The following is a 24,438-nucleotide window of genomic DNA, read 5'->3' as shown; positions in this document are numbered from 1 at the left end:
CTATATAAAGTCGTACTGTAATACCCTAAAACTCTACCACAATATCGAAACGATATGTTGTCTTGGGTGTTACCGTTTACACTAGTCCAAAAATGTGGTGAATCTGTTTATCCTAACAAAATGAGTCCAACTGTCTAATGACATGAATAGAGTGGAAATTAAACATTTTTTAGAAGTAATCTGTTCACATGAAATATAATAATTTTGATTGCGATTTTTCTTTTAAGGCAAAACATGTTTTCTACAAAAAATAATGGCTGCTGTCCTTTTTTCACTGATAATCCTGTACTGTTCACTTCACTGCAAAATTGATATTTTATATATGTCATAGTTAATTTTCATATCTGTTGATATTTTACTTACCTTTAAACAGATTATGACTTAAAGACTTTCACCATCAACATACTAGATATGTCAAGCTCACAATATAGACTACGTGAGTGTGAATTTTCAACATGTACTGATCACACTGAATATATCTGTGAAACATGTCCACATGTCCGCTTTTGTGCACAATGCAAAGAAAGCCATGTAAACGATCTCAAAAACATAGACCATAAAATTGTGACTTACCGGGATAAATATGAATTTACATCTTGTGAACCTCCCGTCCGTTTCCATTGTACAGAACATGACAACAACCAGCAATTACATATACAAAATGCATATGAAGCCAAGCAACAACAATGTAAAGACAGATTAAACTTCATCAGAAGTGAAGTTCTCTTTTCCAGATGTTTTCTTTTATCAGAAATAAAAGCTGATGTGAAAAAATGTCACAACAATTTTTCTGAGTTTCATTCAGAAATGTTAAGAAGGGCTCAAAAAGTTAAGGATTATCTGGACAATATATCATATGGCTTTCACTACAAACACAGATGCCTTAGACAGATCAAAAAGATGTCCTGTCATATTGGACGTCTACAAACATATGAGTACAATTTTGAACACTCAAAAACGTTACAATCACTGTTGCCTGTAAAGAAACTCAATCTCCTGCATATAAAGAGTAATGATCATATTGTATACCACACCAATCTCTTCATGATTAAAGAACTCATAAAAAAGAATGTGATAAACTTTCTTAGTGAAATTCATACCACAGAAAGAGAAATTCGAAAAGTTAGAAATAAGAGTTTGTTAAAACGAATCCCTGGGAGTCCTGAGCTCCATGATACTCTTACAATCAAAACTGAATCTACTTTTCGTCATATTACCTTTTTGACCTCAGATCTACTATTGGTCAATAATGGAAACAATAAGATAACATTAAGAAATATGAAAGGTGATTTTTTGGATGAATTGTGTGATTTAAATGGTGGTGTTGGATTCTACACAGTGAACAATAAAGGAGAACTATTCTATATAGATAGTAAAAATAATATCAACAGATATTCTATGGACCGAAAAAGTGGCACCACATTTATACAGGTAACGGACAACACATACAGACTTTTGTGTGTGTACTGGTCCTCTTTGTCAAGAAAACTTTTGGTTGGAATGCAAGGAGAGATCAAGGGTACATTCAAATTAACATGGTACAGTCAAACTGGACACTTGGCAAAAACAGTGCAATTCAATAACACAGAGATAAAACTGTGCAAATATCCTCGCTTTATAACAGAGAACAACAATGGAGATATTTTGGTGTCTGGACCTTGTGCTGTAGTGGTTACAGACCATGGGGGAAGACATCGTTTCTCTTACACAGGCCATCCTTTGGGATCAAACTTTTTTCCAAAAGGAATATGTACCGACGCTTTGTCACATATTCTGGTGTGTGAAAAAGATACAGTACAGTTGATAGACGTAGATGGTAATTTCCTCTCCTATCTTCTAATAAGGCCACCAGGGATATTCTATCCATACAATCTAAGTTATGATGCCAAGTCCTATCGTCTCTGTGTTGGAGCGTGGAATAGAATATGTGTCTACAGGTATATCACTAGACAAGACTTTCTTACAGGTAAGGTGCATACTTACATAAAAGAAAATTTACATGCTAATTTAAAATATTAAGAAGAGTTATAACACCGGATGAATGAAAGACGATCTTTAAACCACCTTTAAGCTATATGTGTTGCGTATAGGTGGCTTAAAGAAAGCGTAAAGATAGTTTAAAGGCAGCTAAAACACTATCTTTAAGCCACTTTTAAGCTACCTATATGGACAACTTATAGATCTGTAATGTCCAAACTTCATTAGGCTACCTTTAAGTCACCTTTAAGCCATTAAATAATTCTTTTAATTCAATAATGTGCTTAATTTACCAACAAAATGTATTAACTTTATGACAGAAAAAGTATTAAAAACGGGTTTTGCTCTAGAAAATAAAATAAAAACAAAAATTCGCCCAAGACGAGGAATGAACCCGGGACCAAGCGTTTACTTGCACACCTTACTCCCTCTGCGCCACGGCAACTTATATCTTCAGTATGGTTTTTATATCATATAAATTGTTGGCTATTGAATCAATGTAATGAGTATGTATTTTTTACTTGAAAAGATTTTGACATCCATTCAATTTTTTAAAAATCAGTTATATCTAATTTATAGATTACATGCATGCATGTATTTAGAATGAAATAAGGAACTTGGTCTTTAGTGGGAAAAAAATATTATACCTTAATGAAAACTGGCTTACTAGTACTTAGTTAATTAATTCAAACCGAGTAGATGTACGTTCACCTAATTCATAGCTAAATGAAATGCAAGGAAGAAGATGAAACTTAACTCTAGCATGTATAATTTTAAGAATATTAATTATTATACATTTACAACAGATCTAGAATAAAAAATTAAATGATATACGTTTAAATGTTTATTTGTATACATGATTTTTAAACTATCAACTTTATAACAAATAATGTTACCATTTACCGGTGACGTATTTACTGCATGTGGCAATAATTGCAAATGATGTATACATATATATGTACATACAGTTAAATGATGTACCCGGTCGAGTATGTGACATATTAACCCTTATACATATATTTAAATAATTTACCCCCCCCCCCATTTATGATCACCGATGCACTAACTAATTAGCCTCTAGATTTTACTTTTACATACATGTATCTTTAATTTGTAGACGCAACATTTTTAAAACCCAGAGTAAGGAAATAATACTTTGAAAATGAATTACAAATGTAAATAAACTTTCATTCACTAGACTTATCGTATACACGTACATACGAGGATTTCAACGCCTTTATAAACCCAGACGTGCACCTGGGCACACGACACACCTGTTGTGTATATATTGTATATTCTGTGTTAGTTCTAGGGGTTTTCGTAAGTTGGACAAACAATAGACTCTAACGCAGTTATATCCCGCCCGATATAACAAAGGCAGTTGAGAGAGAGAGAGAGAGAGAGAGAGAGAGAGAGAGAGAGAGAGAGAGCTTTCACCGATTAATTTATAATAGGAAACAAACATACTTAAATATAATTTCATGAGCAGATTTAGACAAGACACTGCGCTCACACCTACATTTATTTTGAAACAAAAAATAAATAAATAATGATAAAGAATTTTATAACGGGAATCTGTGTCCATTGGAGCGGTGTTGATGATACCGATCTGTGTTGTGTTCAATGGATCGACAATTTAAACCGCCTGGAAACCCCCCCCCCCCCTTCCATGGAATTAATATCATCATTCGGATCACCCCCACCAATCCCTATATAAGAGCTTTTGCATCCAATTTATGTTTTCACGATGAATCTGTTCAGCTTGATCAAACATGACTTAAAGGAAACTTAAAGATGATGTAAAGAAAACTTTTTAAAAAACCTAAAAGGGAGCGCAAATGCCACTTAATGATGCTCAAAGGTGGCTTAAAGATGGCTTTAAAGTGACTTAAGTTTGGACATTAGGGACCTATAAGCTCAGCTTAAAAGTGACTTAAAGGTGGCTTAAAAATTGTATATCCTTTATTTAAGTCATCTTTACACCACCTTTAAGGACTTTCTTAAAGATTGTTTTCGCCCTGTGTAAAGAAAGACGATATCACATTTTACGTTAGAAGGGGATCTAAATATTGAAAGATTGAGCCCAACAATGTCCAATAATATAAATTGTACAATGTATATTTGATATAGTTTTTACATGCATATCCTTAGATACGTTTTTTAATAAAATCTAAGAAAAGTTTTATAATGTAAAATTATTTAAGGCTCTTTTCACAATGAATAAATAAAAGCTATGTATCGTCTTTAGTGTGAAGGACAATGTATTCAGCAAATACTCATGTGCTATACAACCTTATTATCAATATTGCAATTGTAGATCAAAATCAAGACATTGTTGACGTGATCGACTGTAATCGTAAAATCACAATCGTAGCAATACCTAATGAAGAAAATGCTGGATTGCTGAAAACGAATTTTCCCCTAAAGTTCCTTGAATCATTTTTTGTTCAAGGTATTGATATCTGTACACACATGTCTTTCATAACTCCCGATAACATATGGGTCAGTGATAGTAATGATAATCTTATCTTGACAAACACAAGTGGTGAAAACTTATACCAAGTGCGGTGTTATAGAAATTGCCATGGAAAACACACTGTGAGCAGTGACAGAGAACTCATATATATAGACAATAATAATGATATTATGAAACTGTCAGAAGATCTAAAATTAACCAAAAATTTTTTTTTGAAACAAAAAATTCACGTTGGCATCCTCTATGTGTTCACTGTTGCAAATTAACTGGCGATATACTAGTTGGGACGAAAAGAAAAAAAGAGACTCAAACAATCGACCTCGGCTTCAGTGATTTGGATGAAAATGAAAATCAAGGAAATTTAACAAGCTGCAAAGTAACTTGGTACAACAAGACTGGAGAAGAGACACTCACAATACAATTAAATAACAACGGACTCCAATTGTATAAACTACCTATTTATATAACAGAAAACAAAAACGGAGACATTGTGGTATCTGACAACAAGGATGCTGTAGTTGTAACGGATCGTGGAGGTAAACATCGTTTCACGTACACAAGGCTTCCATCAGGGTCAAAAATATCACCACGTGGGGTTTGTACCGACTCCCTGTCACACATCCTAGTTATTGACGTTGCTACCCAAACAGTCATTATGATCAACCATGACGGGCACTTTCTGTATAATCTACTGACAAACTCACAAGAGTTGCATCACATTGGCTGTCTAAGCTATGATTTCCAAACTTCTCGACTTTGGGTAGGATCATGGAAGAAGAACAGAGTGAGTGTCTATAGATATATAGACAGACCAGACGCTCTGACCGGTAAGTCTGATTGAATATGATCCACGAATCAACACTAATTTCCCCTAAATACAGTTAGTATCTAATACATAAATAAGTCCAATGGGGAAAATGGACTGATACATTATCTGACTATGTTAAATGTCAGTACATGTTTCAGAAATAACCTTCTCAATCGTTAACATAATAAAAGAAATAATTCTAAATAGATTCAATAAAAATATGGTTTATTGGGCTTTACACAAATCAAAGTATCAAAAATATTAACTGCATGACTTTGCAAAGATAAAACATAATTTCTTTAAAGTACATTCATCATTTTTTAACATATATCTTTGGATTATTTTTTGTTACAGTAATTTCATGCATATCTTTTACAATTTTATGCTATGCTATGGTATGCAATTTTAATGATATGCTATGAGATTTGTATGCTATGCTATGAGATTTGTATGCTATGCTATGAGAAATTGAAATGAAGGGCTTAATGATTTGGTATGCTATGCTATGCTATAGTATGCTATGAGATTTGAACAAAAACGCCTCAATACACAAAAGAGTTCCACACATTTCGAAGTAAAATAATAAGAAGCCAAAGTTTACCATAAATCTATTATGTAAACATTAATAAAATCATTTAAAATCGAGTTAAAAGAATGTTGTATGCTATGCTATGGTATGCTATGGTATGATATGACGAATGCGATTCTATGAGATTGTATGCTATAGTATGAGATTCCAATGCTATGCTATGAGATTTCAATGCTATGCTTTGAGAGTTCAATGCTATGCTATGCTATGGTGTATGTTGTAAAAGATATGCTTGAACCAACTGTATAACTTTTTTTCATAGCATATCCACCTGTTTCTCTCTTAATGATGGCAATAGAGATGTTTTAAGTAATGCTAACAATTGAATTAAAATAAAATTTTCCATTTTCTTAAGTATTGTACATATATGTGTAAACTTATTTCATCATGTTTAGTCCAGGAATTGCCTGTATTACCATTAATTAAGAGGAATGATTACAATATATCCGAATGCCTTTAAGGTGTTTTAAAACACTGTCAACTATTTGTTGCAACACAAATTTGTTCCAAATGTGTATAATTTTTTTTGGCAACGATGTAAACAAAATTGCGTGAAACTAATTCAAATCAATTCAAAACACTGGCGCTCATTTGCCTAAGAAATGGTATTTAAAAGCACCATTTACTCCTGAAATCCTTTTTTATTTAAGGTATTTAACACAAGACAAACTAGTCGAATTTATCTAAATTGCGATATTCGATATGCTTTTCTGCAAGCAATGTTCATATTTTGCCATTTGACTTTTTAAAAATGACGAGCAGTATGGACATCATGTTTATCATTAAGACTTATCTTAGAACCCACAAGACATTCTGAATTCTATGTTTATTTTTTAATGTTTATGAGTATGATATATCTTATAATATCAATGTTCTCTAATCCTTTATTTATAGTTTTAGCCTAGCTGGCAAAATGCTGTACTCTATTAAGCATTGAATGTTATTTTTTTAATATCGACTGTCCTTTAACACAACAGGCAGCTGTTTGAACAAAATGAATATGATAATTTGTTTGCATATCTTGTACTGGATCGACAATATAAAAAAAATCAATTGATTGCATGTATATTTTCTTAAATGCCGGTATTTATTTGTATAAAATATTTCTTTTCTATCCCGTACAGACCTTATATGTGATCATTGTCAGGGATGGAAAACTAAAAAAAAATGCTATAAAGCGTGCTTTTGCGGGTAAATAAATAGTCCCAGAAACTTTGTGGGGATAAGTCTTTCTTGAGATAGTATAGACGATATTTATAACGATTACTTTTCAAAAATAGATATCAATATGGTTTGGTTGTTTTGAAATTTTCATCAAAATAAACAATAATGTATATTCAAAAGGTTGGGTGTGACGTGTGTTACTGAACAATAAACGCCACATATTTGCGATGCAATCTTAACGAAAAATACACAATGAATGTTTATATTATAAATCAACAGAAACCGAGTTTTAAATGTCTTGGAAAAAATTATGACTATGGTTATATGAGGATTTTTTTCATCTCGTTAGAAATTATACTGTGTTCTTTTTTGGGAGTTGATTTTTAATCAACTCTCCTATGCAGTCACTCGGACAAACCGAAAGTGAAACAGTGTTTGGACCTCAGCACAAATCATTGCTCCTGACAAGACTTAGTTCTTAAAAATAATTGATGAATTCGATGTAATGTATGCTAAAACATTGTTTTTCAAGGAAACTATTTACAAATACCTTAAAAATAGTCAGATTTTAAATGTTACGAACAATTTAAATAATTTTTGTAGTCGTATGTATTCCTACGCCAGAGTTCAATATAGTAGCGTTCAACTCGACGCTCGGCTGACTCCGTAAACCCTTGTCGGAGATTTACGGTGTCAGCCGAGCGTTTGGCTGAACGAGACTAGAGTTCAATATTGCTTGGATCCATACAATTTTCGAGAAATATTTCAACCACTGATACATAGTTTGATTGAATTAATTTTATCTTTAAGTATTATTTAACATGATTCATAAGGAGGTTTCTCGACATTCTAGTCGAAAAAGTTCAAAAATTCATAATAAAAAAATATGCGTGATTCAAATTACAAACTACGTATACATGTACTTGTCATGCAAAATAACATATCATTGATTTTAGAATAAATAAACATCGACAAAACCAACTCCTGTCAGTTCTTCAGTACTTTGATTTATCAAGACCTCAAAATAAATGACCGTGTTAGGATCTGATATAAAGATATTACAAAATTTAGAAATTGTTTTTTTACAGGTGATGCACCATGTTGTTCTGATGAAGATAATATGTCCAGCTGTTGTGTAAAAACGTGATTTTTGCTTCACATCCAAAACTTCAGCCATAATCTATGTATGCTTACAATTCAAATGGACAGCAAAGGTTATTTATCTATGTATGCGTACAATTCAAATGGACAGCAAAGGTTATTTATCTATGTATGCGTACAATTCAAATGGACAGCAAAGGTTATTTTTTTTCTACAAATCGCACCAACAGTTAAACAATTGTAAAACACAATAATGTAACATTGTAACATTTAATGTAGTATATCAAGGCTCAAATATAACAATTTGTTTTATTATACTTTTATGTTTAATAATGAAATCTGCAAATCTGACTGGTGTAGACGCAGTTAATTATCCATTCTATTACCCTCAGCGTTATCAACGCACTCGGCAACGGGTAACACAACGAATTGTTACATGCGCGTAAATTATGCGCGTACTTTTTGCCATAGAAATACATATTCATGAATGTTTTGACAAGGGGTTATTTATTATCAGAAAAGTATTTGTTTTCATTTCTATTATTTTTTTTTAAAATGTTCATGACTTCATCCATAAATACTAATAAATTTTATATTTCTATATAATTAATATTCTTCCTTAGTTTTTTATGTCTTTTTACTGTACATAAAAGTATGCATATTGTTATAACCGATATTTTTTAGAGATACATATTACGTACCGCTTAATCATATTTTTTAGTGTCTGTGTATACAATAAATCTATCGAGAATAATATGAAAAGACCATTATAACATGTAACGTTTTACTGTACTACTAAGAAACGACGAAAATTAAATGATTTGTGAATTTAATTATCCTTTTTCTGTTTGTTTATAATGTAATTAAGATATACGTAATAAGACATAATCAAGCTTTATTTTTTTTTGTAAATCTAATTTCTTTAAATAAAAACAATTATTGCAGATTATTGTGTAACAATGATATTAACATTCATTGTATTTTAAAGGTTAGAGTTACCGTTAATTGGGTTGATTTGATATTTACAAGCATAATTGTCACCATGATGAAATTGTGTACCCAAAGTTTTACGAAAACCAGGGGCCAATGTCCTATTAATTCATTTAAGTTTATTAAAAAAATGTCTTTTAACATTAACGTATAATTTTAAATGAATTTGTATTTTACTTTGTTTACATTTTACATTCTTACTTTTATAAGAAGATCATTAAATTTGGTTTTAGAATATGATATCAAAATATATACTTTGGGTTATATTTATCGAAAACTGTAACAAAATATATTTTAAACTTGAAAAACGGGACAGTGGAATATTAGTGTATGCATACAGCCAAAAAGTAGAAAAAGGTTGAAGTTTGATTTAAGATTTCTTTTAGCAATGAAAATAACGATAAAAATATCGGCATTTCTTATAAAAAAACATTGCTGGTATTATGATTGCTATATATCTATCAAATTGAAAATATATATACACTGTGTCTTTTAATGTAGAAGGTTGGGGATTTTTTTCTCATATTTATCGATCAAAAGTCTGTTAATATTACCCTACATTATTCAACTAAACAAGTGGAAACTATTGTATTAACTCTTTTTAAGGAATTAATTCAATATTTATTTGTTTAATACGATATAAAATTGTTTGAGGCAGTTTACGTTTTATAAACCGCTCAGCGGTTTATAAAAAAACGTAAACTGTTTCAAACCATTTTATATCGTATAAAACTAATAACTATTAAATTCATTGCTTATAATTTTTTTTTAATCATCAATGTAGATAAAAACGGTCATTTGACCTTTAAAATGACTTAAAGTTGTACAAAATTAAAACATAACGGCAGGCGTATTGATACATTTTTGACGTTAGTCTTACTATGACGTAGGCAACATTCTTTATACGATATAAAATAATTTTTTAGCCAATCAGAAAGTGCGTTACAACCAGAAATGAATTATTGGTTAATAATGATATGTTAAGGATGTTCTCAAACGCTTGGAATAGTCTCGTGAATTTTAGTCACCATTTTACAATTTTCCAGTAGATATGTGCACAAGATTAAAAATATCAAGACAACAGACACCGATGCGAGCACTATAATTCCAATGACCTTTGTTTCTAGTTCAGGGGTTTTCTCTGTTGGAAATTCTACAATGCAAAAGCAGAAAGGATTAACGATAAGGTCAAATTATCAACAAGTCAGTTTTCCACACTATAATAAATTAATTTTTTCACGTCTAAGTAACTGTTCAGTTGCCTAAGAAATTATAGTTTTTTTTATTATCTAACTTTGCCTCAACTCTTATTTTATTTCATTAAAACTAAATGTCATTCGTATCGGGTATTTTCTCAAATACATGTATGAAGACACATTAAACGATAAGCTTTTTTACATTCTCATGTCTTTCCAAACGTGTTTTTTTTATTAAAAAATTGTATTTAAAGGCTAGAAAATCCATGTTTTGTTCATTTCTGAGAGATGCAGATTTCCTCCTGTTCATGGCCAAATAGTGCACTCATTAAAAATGGACTTTGATCAGTTATTTCAAATTAACTTTAAACAGGTACACTTTAGATACATGTTTTCTTATCTTGATTATACACTGTAGTGCAGATACAAACTTTAAGCCAACTAAAGAAATAAAATTAAAAAATGTAGATCAGTTGCTAGACAAAAAAATGAACTTTGATGAACAATGAATCAACATAGAAAAATAAAAATAAAATCAGACAGGTTTCCAGACTTTAATTATTTTTTTATAAGAATCGAATACATTTATTTTCACCATGCATTCGTAAATATATGATCTTCATACAAGTATTAATTACAAAATCATAAAATAAAGATTGTATAAATGTATAGATGTTTGTGTATATCAAAGATATATTTGATATCACCTATCACCTATATATCCCCCCTAAAAATGTATCACTAGTGAATGCATAAAGCACATCGCGATCGTCTCTAGCCTCTGTCCAGAGTCCGCATAGCTTTCTCCTACTAGTGGCTGTTTGAACACTTAAAGTATCGAAAAACTATATATTTACGCGTCATCTGTTACGTCTATTGCAGTGCGCAGTTCCCGATTGAGTATAGATTTACGTACAAGGTTGTCACTCTAAACAAAATGTAATCATGTACTTGTTCTTAAATACATTTTTCTTCAATGTATATGTATCTTGTTTGATTAATAAAAGGAATCGATTTTGCCTCATGCTCAATAAATAAGCCACAAAACTAATAAAAAAAAACAGACAAACAAACAGACGGATTTATTACCACTTGGTATTCTGTTTTGTATTGTTGATTTTGCGATTGCGGGAGACGTGTTGTTGATTTCAATCTTGGCGGGAAATCCATGTTGATTCTCTGGAAAAGACAAATGTTCGTTTTACATGTCTGTTCTTGAAGTAAGACGAAATTTACATTGTACATTGCTTGATTTCTTTAGTATAAGAAACAAAAAGATCTGAACAACGTACGAAGTACATGAAAAATACCTGTTGACTTCCTTTCGCAGCCTTTGACATGATCACATTCTTTGTCTGTACAGTTACACGTTGACTGACAGTCCAATCCATACGAAGGGAAGGGACACTTATCTTTGCAATCTGTTCCATGAAATCCTGCTTTACAACCTGATTTTAATTAAATAGTTTAACCAAACAAAGAAATATTGTTACTGGTACTGGTGTTAAATGGATAATCTATCGTTTATATTTCCTTACTTTTACATTTTTTAAGGTCGTGATCCCATATAAAACCCGGGCAGCAAAGTGTTCCATTCAGGCTACAACCCTCGAAAACCATGAAATATATTTTAAATATATAATGTATAAATATAATAATAAATACGTTTTCTTAAGCCTAAACCAGAAATCAATATAGATATTTCAAAAAGAAGAATTAAAACTCACCCAGAACACATATTGGTGGAATCCGATGAGGACATCCCAAAAATCAATACTAAGCACATTATTCGGAATGTGAAGATCGTTTTCATTTTGTTTATGATATAGTTAAGTAATGAAGTATTATTCATTTGTCACGACATGTTGCGAAACACTAATTAACATGTTTTAGAAAATAACAATTTTATGTAACTAAATAGTTTCCTTCCTACTTGATTTTAAATATTAATAATTCTGTCCAATTACCCTAATTGCTTATTGAATAACAAAACATCAATTATCTATTGACTTTGAGTTTCCTCCGTACCAAAGTTTATGTACATAAATCAATTGCACTTTTTACGAAGAAAAACAAAACTTAAACATGTTTTTAATGTAAAAGATAACGGTATGGTTTATAGACTTCTTTTAAAGTAAATTGTTCACATGACTTCTACCTATTACTTCCTGGGGAGACCTGTACAATACATACCATCCTCAACTCACTGGGGATCACACAAGCAGAGCTGCCAATTTACAGCGCTGATGCTTTTTTGTTCCATCTCGTAAAGTAAGTAAATGTTAAGACGGTAGCAATAAAAAAAGATGTATTTTTATTTAGTTAATTCTTACACCCAAATTTTGTAGTGAATCATTATCCTGAAAAGAGTTACTGTGTAAAAAAAAATCACCATTAAAATACTTTAAAATTTATTTCGTTTATACAAAATCTCGAATTTATAAGTTTCATCAACGTAAAATTACAGTTCCAAAGTGTCTCGAATGTAACATAATATATAAAAGTATCATTAGTGTATATTTGTTTCGCTTTTAAAATCTGCTGTAGGTTACTTGTAGACTATATTACAGCGATATATCCAGACACTAGCCACAACTATTGCCGAAAAAAAAAAGAATTTAATGATTGTTTTATCCATGCATCGCGTGCCGTAGTAGCAATTTCATTTAAATAAATCATTCAAATTGTCAACTGAGCAACTTTAGTCATTAATTAAATCCTTAAAAAAACACATTGCACACAAAAAATAAAATCCTGTACCCACATATTAAACGTAGGCACGTTTCAAACAATGTAAGAATGATTCAGAATAGAAACATTTAGACAACTTAAATACAAATTCTAATTCACTAAATATATTAGCCAATGGCAGGTTGTCGTTTCTTTTTTCAGGATTCTGCTGTTGACGTTATAAGATAAAATAGAAGTACTTTACACGGGAAACGATGTTTAAATGGTTTTACTCGATATATTTATATCAATGATATGCAATACGAGCAAGCTGACAAATCAAATCTAGTTGCATTCAACGAAAAAATAAACTAAATGACACAATGCTCAGCGCTTCACGGTTAGGAATCGTTAGTTCTAAACATGGAACTATTTCATTATATTTACATTTTCCAGTGTATTTGCCTGTGATAACACTACTTATCAATGTTGTACTACATAACCAATAACTTTAAATGACGCCAAATATAGGTGCCAGCGGGGTTTGCTTATTTATATTTAAATATTTAATCGTACGATGCCTTAAAGTTTTATAAATATAAGTAGTTAAGGAATCATTATTTGAATATTATATGGTGATAATTTCTGTCGGGACGTGATCAAATCTATCATAAAGCGATTCGGGCTTTATTGGATTTGATCACATCTCGACCAAAGTAGTCATAGCAAAACATTCTGTATGTTCAATTTGTCTCTATACCCGGTATAAAGTCCTCAGAGCAATACAATTATGCATTAATCCAGTTGCTTCTATATCCAGTATAAAAACAATTAAAGTCTGAATTGCTTCACTTTTATTTAAACCCACTATAAGGTCCTCGTGGTAATTTGACGTCTCCACTGTTTATGTGTGTAGAGGTATATCATTGTCAAGAAAAATGACACTGCTGCTAGTCCGATTATTCCGAACATAACGGAGCGTACCCACTTGTTTTCTGTTGTGTTTGTTGGATGAAGCATCGTTTGATTTTGTTTTGTGTCGAACATCGTATCTTCAAACATACCTGGACATACGAAAAGACTATTTTGCATCAAAATCGATGGGTTTTTTTTGCATTTATCTCATGGTGTTCTTATGTAAGTATTTATATTTTTCCAAATATAATTGACTTTTATTTTTAAAAACCTTTATTCATATACACTTTCCGTTTGGTAACCATAACTGCACTTCGCTTTTTCGAAGTAACTCAAATGTTTTCTTTTGAAATAAGAATAAATTTCAGGATCATATCTCAAGGAGCATGACAATCTTGTTTGAAATTACTAGAGCGTAAAACATTTGAAAATGATTTTTTAAGATATAGATGCTAATGCAAAATTAAATTTTTATCACAATCCAGCACCATTGAATATTTTTGTTGCTTGAAATTACCCGTTTTTTGACTGGATGCTATCGTTGACGGTGATTGTATGGTACTTCTTTCAAAAGAAATAGGCGCCGATGTCTTGGTATATTCTAAAACAGGGAAGATTTCTTTTTCAATCATTCTAGATTGCAAAAAGCGGTGTAATAAACTAAAGGTTTGCGATAGATCATAACTTTTAGAAAAGCATGTGTTGTTTTTATTGAATTGTTTACATCCCTTATTTTATTTTCGCCAAACGATGAGCACGTGTGGTAATAATTATGACCTCATTAAAAATTCACACAGAATTAAAATATTCACTATTCTATATATATATATATATATATATATATATATATATATATATATATATATATATATATATATATAAGGAAGTATATTTGCAGAAGTAAACAATTATTGGAACTGAAGAGTAAAATTAAAAATCTAGGGTTCAATTTACATTTCCTCATATAAAACGATTCATTGAGATGCACAAACAATAAAGCAACAACTACAAAACCTTTTAAAATAAGATAACAATAAGACAACCATGCCTACCATCTGGAAGTTGTTTACAACCATCCACATGATGGCACACTCTCTTAGCACAGTTGCAGCTTAAAAAACATTTTAGTCCATAAAGTGGAAACGGGCATTTGTCTTCACAGTTCTTTCCATAATATCCAGGACCACAGGCTATTAAAATAACAGTGCTATGACTACTTTGGTCGAGAATTGTTTATGAATAGCAAACAAAAAATAAAATTAAGCTTTATCATTCAAAGTGGTTTTAATTATCTTACGTATACATTTCTGGATTGTTTGATCCCACAGGTAGCCCACAATACACGCAGCTTGTCCTCTATTACAACAAAAGAACAGATTTGAAGCATAAAAATCCATACTACTTAAATTATAAAATCACTCAAATATATAGATATTCCACTTACTCTTCGATGAATAAGGTTTGAAGCATAGGAATCCATATCATTGAAATTAATGTATGCTTTGTAATATTCCACATTTTATGATAATCGTTTTTCGATGAATAACGAAATACGTTTTTCCAAAATACTTACCAGAACACAGTGTTACCCACTTGTACGATACATTTTGCTTCCTTGTTCCTTGCATATGTTATGGTGCAAGTTATTTCATATAATTATATATGCTGGTTTTCTTTGACATAGTTAATGTATGACATTTATATTCAATCTTACAGTTAAATTTATTTCTTTGTTTAAATCACAATATTTGTTTGAAATTAACTAAAATTTGGTTATCAAAATATGATGTTGTGAACTAAAGCATGTTTAAATGAAATTGTTCATTTTAGCCTGTATCAAAAACCACGTATTTTAATGAAAAATCAAATGTATTATTACACAAGTATAAACACTTCAATTCAAATTTTCTGGCCTACTGCAATTAAGAGCTGATTTGATTAACATGTCCTGGATCATATCTACTGTTATAATGTCCTTCCATTCATATTTTATTTATTTTCAATGTATGTGGTCATTTGTGATAGTTGTCAATGGTTTTGAAGCATTACTTTTGTAAGCACAAGAAGCATATATATTGATAAACTATGTCAAAAATAAACACTCTTTTTATCAATCTTACGGGATTTTGATTGTTTAAAACAATTTCATTTTCGTTATGAATAAATTACTCATTCGACATTTTATAGAAATAACCGTTGATTACTGACCGCTTCTTACCTAATTAGATATCTTAACGCCATTTTTTGTCATGTACTATTTAATGTAAAAATTAAATAAGTTTATTCTCAATCTAACAGATACATATTTAAAAGAACTGTTAAAGATACTCTTTTTTGTATATACACATGTATAATCTGTATTATACTTCACAAAAATCAAAAAGAGAGAAATGTAGTTAATGAAATTTCTTGTACATGTAAAATCTCTCCACACCAGCAGGCTGTCGGACCAGGAAAAAATGGTTGAGTTACAGAGGGTGCTAGCTTACCCAGGTTTAATAATAATATACATTTGATAAGGGAGTTTTATAAATTCTTTTAAAATAGTTAACTTAATTATTCAAATTGGATGCTTCCAAAAAAGTGGGTTTTTTCTACGCTCATAAATTGAATGTTTAGTTTGAGTACATGTTATTCTCATGCATTTCCGACTTGTACTTAAAATAAACAATTCTCAAACTTTTAATCTAAAGTCCTCGAAATGCATCTGTTTCCTCTTTATTCTGTAATAAAATAAAAGTCCTTGAGAAAACAGATGTTAGCAGATGAGCTCAATATCATGACATCTTTATCTAAAAGAGCTTTTTTTGGATTTTATTGATGCTTACAACAAAAAATCGAATTCATTTCATTTTGATATTTTGTTCCATGTATTTTTTTTCTTTTGGTCTTATTTTATTCCTTGTTTGATGAATTGTTATACTTTTGTTTTTGATAATGATTTCATCATTTAAGTCAACTATGAATTTTATACAGTATAGTAAGTACTAACAAGCTTAACATTTTTTATATAGTAATATACTATGTAGAGTGTTTACATTTGTATTCCTGAAAGATAAACTCGAGCAATTTTGACCACATTAAAATGATTTTTATTGTTCAAAGTTCAAAAATACTATTTCATAAAAAAAAAATTAAAAGCAACATTATTTATTCAAACTATTCGAAACGTTGAAGGAGTTTTTCTAATAATGAATGATTTCGATTTAATGGTTAACCATATTTGAAATGAATAATTGAATTGAATAATTATCAATTTTATAATATTAAATTATAAAATTAAATAACAAAATTGCACGTGTTAGAAGTATCACTATTAAATACTAAATCGAAGTAAAAAATGGCAATGGTGAAGTATGTGCCTAATTAATTTAATAAAAAAGTAATGCATTGTAACATCTATCACAAGGAATAAGGAAATATTATGATTATTTGACACAACGCCTATCAACCTGAATGTTCCACCATTTTTACTAATGCCATTTAGTTTAATCAAATATTTGGATTCAGATAAAAATGAATAGCATAGCAATCGTGTTCATTGATTTGATAGTATTGAATATGATCTTGCTGCCCGAGATATCCGCAAAAATCTGTAGTGACCGTTAGGTGAGATTTCTAAAGTAAAAGTTTATAAGTGTTAAGTTTAGTATGATTATGATTTTAATCTATGTCTTTAAAGTAGCACAAATGAATCCCAGATATTTCACAACTAACCAAGGTAACGACACTATTATGACGTCACAATAACGTCATTACCTTGGTTAGTTGTAAAACATCTGAAGATGAAAATGAAAGCGCTTATGTTTTACTCTGATTTTGTGTTTTTATTAGGGCTTTTCGATTTTTGGTCGAAAAGACCTATTGTTTTCGTTCTGTTTTATTAGGGCTTTTCGAATTGGAATTTCGGTCAAAAAAATCTTCTGTTATTCGGATGTTTCTTATTATGCTCCCTTCGAAGAAGGGAAGGCATAATGCTTTGCTACTGTCTGTCGGTCGGTCGGTATGTCGGTCGGCATGTCGGTCGGTCTATCGGTCGGTCGGACCACCAATAGTTTCCGTTAATTTTCTCGCAGAGAATGCACATCTTGAAATGTAATTTAATATACAGGTTTATCATAATAATATCTAGGTCAATATTGATTTTGGGTGCGTACGAGCAATTTTCGACCGAGTTGTGCCCCTTGGACGTTGAAAAATTCCAATTTTTTCCAGTTTCCATTCATTTTCTTCCTAAAGGATGCACATATTGTAATAAAATTTGGTATACAGGTTTATCATGATAATATCTAAGGCAAGTATGAATTTTGGTGTGATCAATCTATTTTCGTCCGATTTATTCCCCTTGGACGTAGAAAAATTCCAATTATTTGCAGTTTCCGTTTATTCCGTAATGAAATATGGTATACAGGTTTATCATGATAATATCTAAGTCGAGTATGATTTTAGGTGCGAGCGAGCAACTTTCGTCAGAGCTATGCCCCTTGGATGAAGAAAAATTTCAATTATTTGCAGTTTCCGTTCATTTTCTTCGCAGATGTTTCCAAGGGAGGGTGGCATAAGTGTTTTACAAACATTTCTTGTTACTCTTATTCTCCACAAACTTCACACGGTTCTTACAACCTCGTGCATAGGTATGGCGGCCTTGCATCAAATTTTAAAATATTATGTCCTGCCAAATTGGAAAAATGAAAATGTGTTCTGATTAATTTGGAAATTATCAACACAAATCTATGGGAATTATCCCCCTTTCCTAACATTATGAATTTTTTTAACAATTTAAATTTTCTGCAATAATCATTCAATTTGATAGAATTTATTTTCAAATCATATCAATGAATTTTCGGAATGCAAAAATTTAAAACATTGTTTACAACATTTGCGTTTTTACATAGCAATATCATAATGTTGTCAATATATTGCTGAAATCAGCACTTCCAGTTTTAAAGTTTTTTATTCTACCTTTGAACAAAATGTGATGGGACATAGAAATTTTGTCAACACAATTGTTTTATTAATTTCATATATCAACCTTAGCATTTGCGTTTTAACTTATAAATTTTTCATGGCAACTTTCTTGGCATTTAAGAGAGTTACTACAATAGGAATCGCCCCTTTCCCTTATTCTGGAATTATAACCTTTTGTGACAAGTATTGTTTGTAACCATCAAAAAAGTAATGTATTATTTAGATTTATCAATTAACATGAACAGATCAAATTGAAAATGTTAAGTTTTCACCAGCTCATGTTTTGACAATGTTTTGACAATGACTGCCTCTGTAATAATAAAAGAAAAAAGAATTACAGGTATCTTATCGAATTTAAAAAAAAACGGATGTCAAAATATCTCAAGCCCAGTATCAACCACAAAACAATATAAGCCCTTTCCTTCGGCGCTGGGCTGATATAAGTGATCAGGTTGATAATGGTATTTCTTTGTTTACTATTTTGCTTTGCTTCAAATTACGTTGATTCACGGATCTTTGCATTCTTTGATAAAGCTCGCTCAACTGCAGCATTTTTGGACAGCTCTTCCTCCTTTAAAAAGATGCAGAATTATCTTTTATTTTAACTCAAAGTATTCATTTCAGAACAAAATAAGATTTGTAAAGTTCATTTTTACATGTATAACATATTTATAAACAAATCGATTTAAGTGTTCATTTCTCTCAAGTTCTTCCAAATCAGCTGCAAAAAAAATTAATATAATAGATACACTAATGAACAAAATACCCTTGTTAAAACTGATTAAAATTGGCGGTTCATAGAACTGCCAGTTCGTGAAATATATATTTATTTCAAAACAAACAATTTTTACTGAAAAAAGTTCTTTTAATTTTTTTAGTCTTTAATGGTAAAAGAAACTGGAATTTGATGCTTTCAAATCGGGTTGCCACAATAAAATATTCACTGGGAGTGTTTGATTCATTAAAAACATGTGATGGAAATCAGCATAAAAGTTACATGCAGGTCAATTTTTTTAAATTTTTTACTGGTTTCTAAGTTTAATCTGCGGTTATTATTTTTTTGCGTAATAAATAGTTAAGTATTTTTAAGTACCAAACTCTTACGTATGCAGTGAAAACCCACTTGTAATCCACGGCGCACAACAGTGTTGCTCCTGAGACATTGAAATATTTTCATTATTACTTTACACCATCAAAACGATGTTACTCTTTCAATATGACACTGATTGATTAATTCTTCTTTCTAAAAAGTGCTCAGAATCAATAACGTTTATACAATTTTCAGCGATGTATTTAATAATGCCGTTGCTTGAAACGCTATTACAAATACAAATGCACCGAGGCAATAAACTGGGTTTTTTTTACCGTATCGTGGATGATTTATTACATGCATACCATTGATAAAATATTAAGCATCGATTTCAGATACTAAAAGTAAGTTTTGTGTATTACTCTTTTATAGCTCTTATCTAAAAACAAGGTATTAAAATATTATTTGAATATGCCGAGCAAAATTGCTGACTGCAATTTAATATGGAAGTTTAGAACATGTTTCTCATGTTATTCTGATCAATGTAAACCAACAAACCAACCAAATTTGGACTAACATTACTTTAACAGGAAAAGTTTAATGATGCAAAGAATTTAAGGTTTGTTCTTATCGTCTGTTTTTTAAATGGAAACGTGATTATTTTTTAAAGTGTTTTGAATGACATTCAAATTTTAACAGTCTACCTTGAATAACAGTAGATTGAAAGTAACCTTCAAAAGTATACATTGCCGTTCAAATGAATCTTTTCTTAGCCAAAAAGGAATGTTTAAAGCGCAAACAAGAATAATCAATACATGGTACGACAATATTCAAGTCTTGATAAACAAATATATTTGAAAGCAGAAATGGTGTACTAACATGACACTAGCAGCCATTTGTATCTGTTACAACCAGATTCTTACTGTGTTTTTTATCACCTGTTTTTGCAGTTTATATGGATCCTGCCTGACCAGAGGTACCTCAAACTCTCTATATATTCGCACCAAGGAGTGAAGCAGGAAAGCCCAGTCCCCATTGGAAACTGAGAATAAATCAGGTTAGATATAACACTGATACTGTGTGTATGTGTGGGTTGGGGGTTGGGGGGGGGGGGTTGGGGGGGGTTCGGAAGGAGGTGGATCATTTCCTTTTTTGGAGGGATATTTTTATAAAACGTATTCTATCTGAGAGTGTTTCATTAATGCTGTTAAAATGATAACAATTTATTTTCATGTAATTGTAGTTTAATTATGTTTTTACGAGGTGGTTGGTGATTTTGTATGCTTACAAAAACTACGATAAGCATGTAAAGATTGCAAATGTTAAGTGAAAGGTAAATGGTCGACTTACGGAATAAGGATTCGTGCATTCTTTGAGTATTATGAGGTGATAATTTCGGTCGGGGCGTGGTCAAATCCAACAAAGACCGACGCGCTTGATGATTAATTTGACCACGCTCTGACCGAAATTATCACCGCATAAAATTCAACAAATGATTCCTTCTTACTAATATTTATATTATTTCCAATTTGTACACTTTAAAACCTTATTTTTAAACCACTATTTTTTATAAATCACATGCCATATACTACACGTCGCAGCCAATACCGTTTTTCGGTTATGCTTTAAGACACCCCCATTTTGTGTCACTCATGTTTTATGAAGTTATTGGGTTTTATGGTTCAAAATTTATTCATAATATTTTCGCAGATAAAGACATTTGAAAATGTAAATATACTTCGAAAAAAAAATGGAATTTTGAGTTGCTATAATTTGTTCATGTTCTAATGCATTAAAATTTAAAAAAAAAATCAATAAACAACTAGTGTTTTGAATTGGAACGCGATTGCATGCACACAATGTCCTTATCTTAAATTTCTGCTGAGATACATATTGAACCGCTGGTAATATAACAGGTATATTTAATGACAATCCTATCGAACAACGGTTCAACCGTATCGAGCATAGCAATGCTCAATTGTTAATTGATATATTTGAAAATATATGACAAATGGAGGTAGCATTTCTTACTTTTTACTTTTTAAAAAATCTTCCTCTTTTATGATGTGCCTGTAAAAGACATAACACCATTATGATCGGAATATTTTTTTCATCATTAATCACACCTCAGAGCTTAATGAAAGATGAATTGTTTTATGTCAAAAAAACCTAATGGTTTGTTTTTTATTCATAAACAAGTAATTTCCAAAGAAATATCACCCGTTGAATTTTTAAAAAAATGTGCATACTGCGGTATATTAATGGCTTATAATTAATAATTTATAATGATATATTACAAATTTCAAAAGATAAAACATAAAATCATAACAATAGAAATGGGTATTGTTGATACCCTGTAAAAATATTCTTAATTCAAGAAATCACGATGTATTACAATAAATGAGCGAGTGAGACTTTTTTCTTCGGCTTAATTTATCATGTAAAAAACCTGAAAACGATAAGCGCCATTATAGTATTTTACCCGAGCAAGGTCAAACATCATAATTTCGCAACTCATTAACGTTACATTAAAAGTTCATTTTGTATAAAACACAAAAAAGGTTATAACTTTGCACTAAAGGCTGCACGATAAAAAATGGTCAAAGGCATATGCACTCAAACTTTGCAACGTTAAATCGTGGGATAGTAGGGGACTTTTAAATGTGAGAAGCTCTTTTTTTTCAGTCCTCCATTTCTTGGGAACGATGATCGAGACATATATCGCCCTTGAAAAGCCAATGCGTATTATGTTTTACAAAGGCCAAAATTACATTAAAATAATTGTTATTCCAAAACCATCAACTTTTAACTGCGTGCTAGACCCTGTCCCATTTACCGCAGACACAAGCTCTTTCGATTTTCTGATGCTTTATTTAAATTTTACATAAATTTTACAGTAAATGTACATACATGTAGATGGTATTTTGCACAACTGTCAACTAGATCCCACCGTTTCACACATTCGGCTTATCCCAACTTTAAAAAAGAAACTGTAACTGATATTTAAGTTAAATACATCTTATGCATATATTATCAGTCGTTTACCTTTAACTCATATTTGAAAGGTTAGTAATTTGATCCGCAAAAACAGTAAATGATAAACCAAAGCTCAGTGTTATTTCTCTATTTTGTTTCATGTTATTATTATAGTTTTGATTTAGAATTGTTACATACATTTGTACTATTTTATTTGCTTCTTTTTATATGATAATTTCATGTTGAAGCTACATGTAAACGGAGGCAATGCCCCCCCCCCACCACTTTTTTTAAATTTGTGTTATCATTCCCATTCAAAAACAACATCAATTATTTTCTTTTATCTTATTTTTTACAAAATGATGTGACTGTAATTGTAATAAGAAAAGAATTGTTTTTACTTTCTTTTTACGTACAGCACGAATATCACTTGGAACTGACAAGTATATCATCCTCTTAGCTAAATTATAAAGTAATTTTACACAATAACAGCCGAGGGACTACGGTTTTCCCTGACATACCTAGTGCATATAACACGTAGCACGCATTACAAATGCTGGTCCACCTTTGCAATTTGAAGGTGCGCGAGTTCACTGTGACATCATACATAAAAAATATTTTTACTTAGTTAACACTTCTCAACAGAGTATGGCATAGCTCTCTTGGTTCTCATCAAAGCATGTGTAATACCCAATTTTACAAACCACACAAAACCGTCAACTTTTAGTGAAAGGTCAGCCATTTTCGAAATAAAAGTGCTTTTTCACGAATATTTACTGTTTACTTTCATTAAAATACATGTTGTTATACTTTGCCAAAGACTTCTTTATTAGATTAACCTCACCAACTGACACCAAATCAGCGATGTTAAAATTGATCAAACAACAATTCAACAAACATTAAAATCTCTTAAGTTGTTACACTACTTTGAATACTGCATCTATTACAAAATAGAAGGATTTCTATTTTTTCTTAAAAGTAGTGTTAAAAAGAACTTCGTGTATATTGTACAATATCTGTTCTTTTTATTTACAGTTTAAATCAATGTCTAGTAATCGGAGATTAGTAGTTACCTCGAAGTTTTAATAAGTAAATCATTTTGAATAATGTTAAATTTTTCGTGTAAAATAAGTTAAAATTGAATTCGCTTCTCTCAGGGAGATTTTTTAAAAAAAATTTTACCTAAAAATGTTTTGCATCGTGGCAATGCAATTATGATTCATTATAAATAATATTCAAATGTTAATAATAGGAATTATATATAAATTTCAATTTTGAGACATTTTTTGTGCATATCCATTCTGTAAACATATTTTGTTCAATCCATTTTTCAACGAAAATAAATTCTATGTCATAAATGAGGCTAAATTAATTTTAAAGAGGTAATGCAAATGATTTTTAAAAGATTTGATCTCCATTATCAGTGAGGTGACCAGTCTTAAAGGCTGATAAAATATGAAGTTTGTTGATCGTTTTCTAATCGCTATTACGTGCACACTGTTTGTTATATTTAAGAAAAGGAGTATTGAAAGGGTAAATATTGATTTAAAACATATTTTTGTGTACTTTAGTACTCTA

General features: G+C 30.7%; 2 protein-coding genes and 1 pseudogene across 2 annotated transcripts; 1 reads left to right on the top strand and 2 right to left on the bottom strand.

The window, feature by feature from the left end:
- Positions 1-369: 369 nt before the first annotated feature.
- LOC128163723 (uncharacterized) lies at positions 370-9,634 on the top strand (annotated as a pseudogene).
- A 321-nt stretch (positions 9,635-9,955) lies between these two features.
- LOC128163724 (multiple epidermal growth factor-like domains protein 10) lies at positions 9,956-11,921 on the bottom strand. The gene is made up of 4 exons (XM_052827367.1): positions 11,840-11,921; positions 11,612-11,749; positions 11,391-11,480; positions 9,956-10,258 (listed from the first exon to the last, which is right to left on the bottom strand). Exons 1-4 carry the CDS (start codon positions 11,919-11,921, stop codon positions 10,098-10,100), a joined length of 471 nt encoding a protein of 156 aa, XP_052683327.1. The 3' UTR covers positions 9,956-10,097.
- An 817-nt stretch (positions 11,922-12,738) lies between these two features.
- LOC128164268 (uncharacterized) lies at positions 12,739-15,447 on the bottom strand. The gene is made up of 5 exons (XM_052828041.1): positions 15,331-15,447; positions 15,184-15,242; positions 14,939-15,076; positions 14,404-14,487; positions 12,739-14,035 (listed from the first exon to the last, which is right to left on the bottom strand). Exons 1-5 carry the CDS (start codon positions 15,402-15,404, stop codon positions 13,839-13,841), a joined length of 552 nt encoding a protein of 183 aa, XP_052684001.1. The 5' UTR covers positions 15,405-15,447; the 3' UTR covers positions 12,739-13,838.
- Positions 15,448-24,438: the final 8,991 nt, after the last annotated feature.

This window comes from Crassostrea angulata, chromosome 9, assembly GCF_025612915.1.
Source record: "Crassostrea angulata isolate pt1a10 chromosome 9, ASM2561291v2, whole genome shotgun sequence".
NCBI classification, from domain to species: Eukaryota; Metazoa; Mollusca; class Bivalvia; order Ostreida; family Ostreidae; genus Magallana; species Magallana angulata.
Note: the sequence above shows the minus strand (reverse complement) of the source record. Positions and strands in the feature narration are given on the sequence as shown.